The 2558-nt window shown below is 38.7% G+C and overlaps 1 protein-coding gene across 1 annotated transcript; it reads right to left on the bottom strand.

Annotated features, from left to right (window-relative positions):
- Positions 1 to 416: 416 nt before the first annotated feature.
- Positions 417 to 2313, bottom strand: LOC110894242 (salicylic acid-binding protein 2). The gene is made up of 3 exons (XM_022141434.2): positions 1869 to 2313; positions 1645 to 1782; positions 417 to 812 (listed from the first exon to the last, which is right to left on the bottom strand). Exons 1-3 carry the CDS (start codon positions 2241 to 2243, stop codon positions 531 to 533), a joined length of 795 nt encoding a protein of 264 aa, XP_021997126.1. The 5' UTR covers positions 2244 to 2313; the 3' UTR covers positions 417 to 530.
- Between the last annotated feature and the right edge of the window lie 245 nt (positions 2314 to 2558).

Below are 2558 nucleotides of genomic sequence, written 5' to 3'. Positions count from 1 at the left end.
CAGTATCCCACCACCTGACTAGCGTTTCACAATTTTTAATCTCAAAGCAAGAGAAAAACATTTCATAATTGTTGAGAGATTATGAAAATTTGAAGTGCTCTAATCCGCATGAATATAATATTACTGGCGTATAACAAAATGGAATAAAATTTGCAAGCATTCTCGATGACCATATGTTGGGCTTCAATAGCGATTATAAATAAAAGAGTAAACTGCTAAAATGGTCTTTGAGGTTTAGTCACTTTTTACACTTTAGTCCAAAACTCAAACATTTTGAATCTGTGTCCATATGATTTCAATCTTGTTGTCATTTTCATCTAAAATCAAAATCTTGAATTGGCTAGATCAAGGAGACAAACATGCTTAGGGCATATTGTTTGTCACATAATAAAAGCAATATTGTATTAGTCACATAATAAAAGCAATATATTATATTAGTCATATTGAATTGGCTAGATCAAGCATATTTGAATCTGTGTCCATGTTATTTTTCACATAATAAAAGCAACTCAGTGTTTGCCAAACATGCCCTAAGCATATTGAACGGCTAGATCAAGGAGACAAACACTGAGTTGCTTTGGGTCACATAACATCGGCATATGATCAACGCGTTTTAGTTCTTTCACCTCATCGACCGGATTATTATCAATCATCCATCGTTGAAATCCTTCTCTGATCGCGTTGTCTTCATCACAAACGACATACACCTGTCTTACAGAACCAAATCCTCCTTTTGTAAATCGTTCTGCGTTCTTTAGATCTTTCACAAATAACGACGAAGGCCTGATCAATGTTTTCGCTAATTCACGATCCTACATTTAAATATAAAAATATTGTTAAACAACCAAATGTACCCAATAGAGTCCCACTACCAGCAGAGCTAAAGAACAATATATTTAACTAATAGGCAAAAATATAAAACTTTGTTCTTAAGGTTGGATGTGACAGATGATGACGACAACCTCATCAATGCACAGTAGGGCCGTCTCCGAGAATGTTAACAATTTTTTGGCTCCGTGCAAGATAAAAAGATCGGGCCCTACCCGCCAATTGTCATATAATATAAACTCATCAATAGTCAATCACATATATAAAAACTAAAAACCCATAATACAATTAATGTACAAACTTTGAACTACGTATTCACGCATTGCCTCGGGTTCGTTACATGAAGAAATTGTTGTTGACGGCTCAGCTCATTACATTATTGATATGATAGTGGGACTCAATATAGGTCACTGGGCCATATTACGTTTTTGGCCCTGAGCCGGTGCCCACCCGGCACATGCTCAGGGGCGCCCCTAATACTCAGACCTGGTATACAGGGTGCGGGTCATACAACCCATCAACCTTTTTATTTTTCAATGTAACATACATGTTTTTTCAAACTAAACTTGCTTAGAAAAGATCAACCTATTAATTTTCAAAAAAGAAAAGATCAACCTATTCATGTTGGATTTTAAAGCGAAAAGCAAAAAAGAAAAAAGAAAACGAAAAGGCAATAACAAGTTATTATTATTGTTATCTTGTGACCTAACCATAATTGAAAATTCCAACGTCAAGCTAAGAGACATCCGAGCACCATAAAAAACTACCGAACCTGGCGTAAAAAAAAAAAAAAAAAATCACGAGTCCAACACTGACCTCAACCGAGCAAAGCTGATAGAGGTTGGAGGAAAGAAACTGGGGGCCAAAACACATCGAAATTTCAGAACCAGTTGCAGCGTTGTATGGCAAGAACTGTGTGTCCAACCAAGCTTCTGCTGGGGTGATTTCATTATACTTCAAAACCAAGAGAAAAAGGAGTGATTCTAGATTAATAATCTCAAAGAAAAGAAAAGAAAATTAAAATTGAAATAACTGATAACCTGGTCCAAAACATAAGAAGGGTTATGATCGGAATCCGGCATGAAAGCGGTGAGAAAGACCGCGACGGAGACTTTTTCAGGGAACTTTTCCATGGCAAGGGCGATGTTCATGCCACCGAGGCTATGACCCACCAGCACAACCTTCTCCTCAGGCGGAATGGTGGCCATGAGCTCAAGCAATGGCTTTGTGTAGTCAGAAAGTGTAGCCACATCTTGAATGGCTTGGGTATTGGTGCCGGAGGCGGCTAGATCAAAGGTGGATACGTGGTGGCCGGCGGCTTCTAGAAGGGGTTTGAGCTTGAACCAACACCAGGCTCCATGGCATGCACCATGTACAAGGACGAAGTGGGTTTGTTGATCACCGGTGCGGACCATTTTAACTGTGTAGGTGTTTGTTGGTTGTGGGTTATTTTTATGGAGAATTAGACACAACACGTGGGTATTTTATAGGGAAAATTAGACATAATAACACATTTGTAGGATGCCCGTATGTGTGACCAGGGTGGTGTCCTTTTGTTTTTTTCCCAGCTTGCTAGTCATTAATTATGATCGATTTGGGTGTGTATGTTTGATTGGCCTAAGATCGCTCCGTAGCGGGGTTTTGGGCGTTTTTCTCTAAAAAAATGCTTCACACCCGTCACCTGGGCGTTTTTTTTTTCAAAAAAATGGCTAGGGCGTTCTTTTTTATAC

The sequence above is a fragment of the Helianthus annuus genome, chromosome 15, assembly GCF_002127325.2.
Source record: "Helianthus annuus cultivar XRQ/B chromosome 15, HanXRQr2.0-SUNRISE, whole genome shotgun sequence".
Classification (NCBI taxonomy): domain Eukaryota; kingdom Viridiplantae; phylum Streptophyta; class Magnoliopsida; order Asterales; family Asteraceae; genus Helianthus; species Helianthus annuus.
The sequence above is the reverse complement of the archived record's forward strand: the minus strand, read 5'-3'. Positions and strand labels throughout refer to the sequence as shown.

Bases quoted from the DNA above. Each gene is read 5' to 3' on its own strand.
- LOC110894242 (XM_022141434.2), bottom strand. From the start codon at position 2,243: ATGGTCCGCACCGGTGATCAACAAACCCACTTCGTCCTTGTACATGGT. The intron at 1,783-1,868 runs GTTATCAGTTAT...TTGGTTTTGAAG, and splicing joins CTTCTTATGTTTTGGACCAG to TATAATGAAATCACCCCAGC. The intron at 813-1,644 runs GTCAGTGTTGGA...ATTTAAATGTAG, and splicing joins ATCAGCTTTGCTCGGTTGAG to GATCGTGAATTAGCGAAAAC.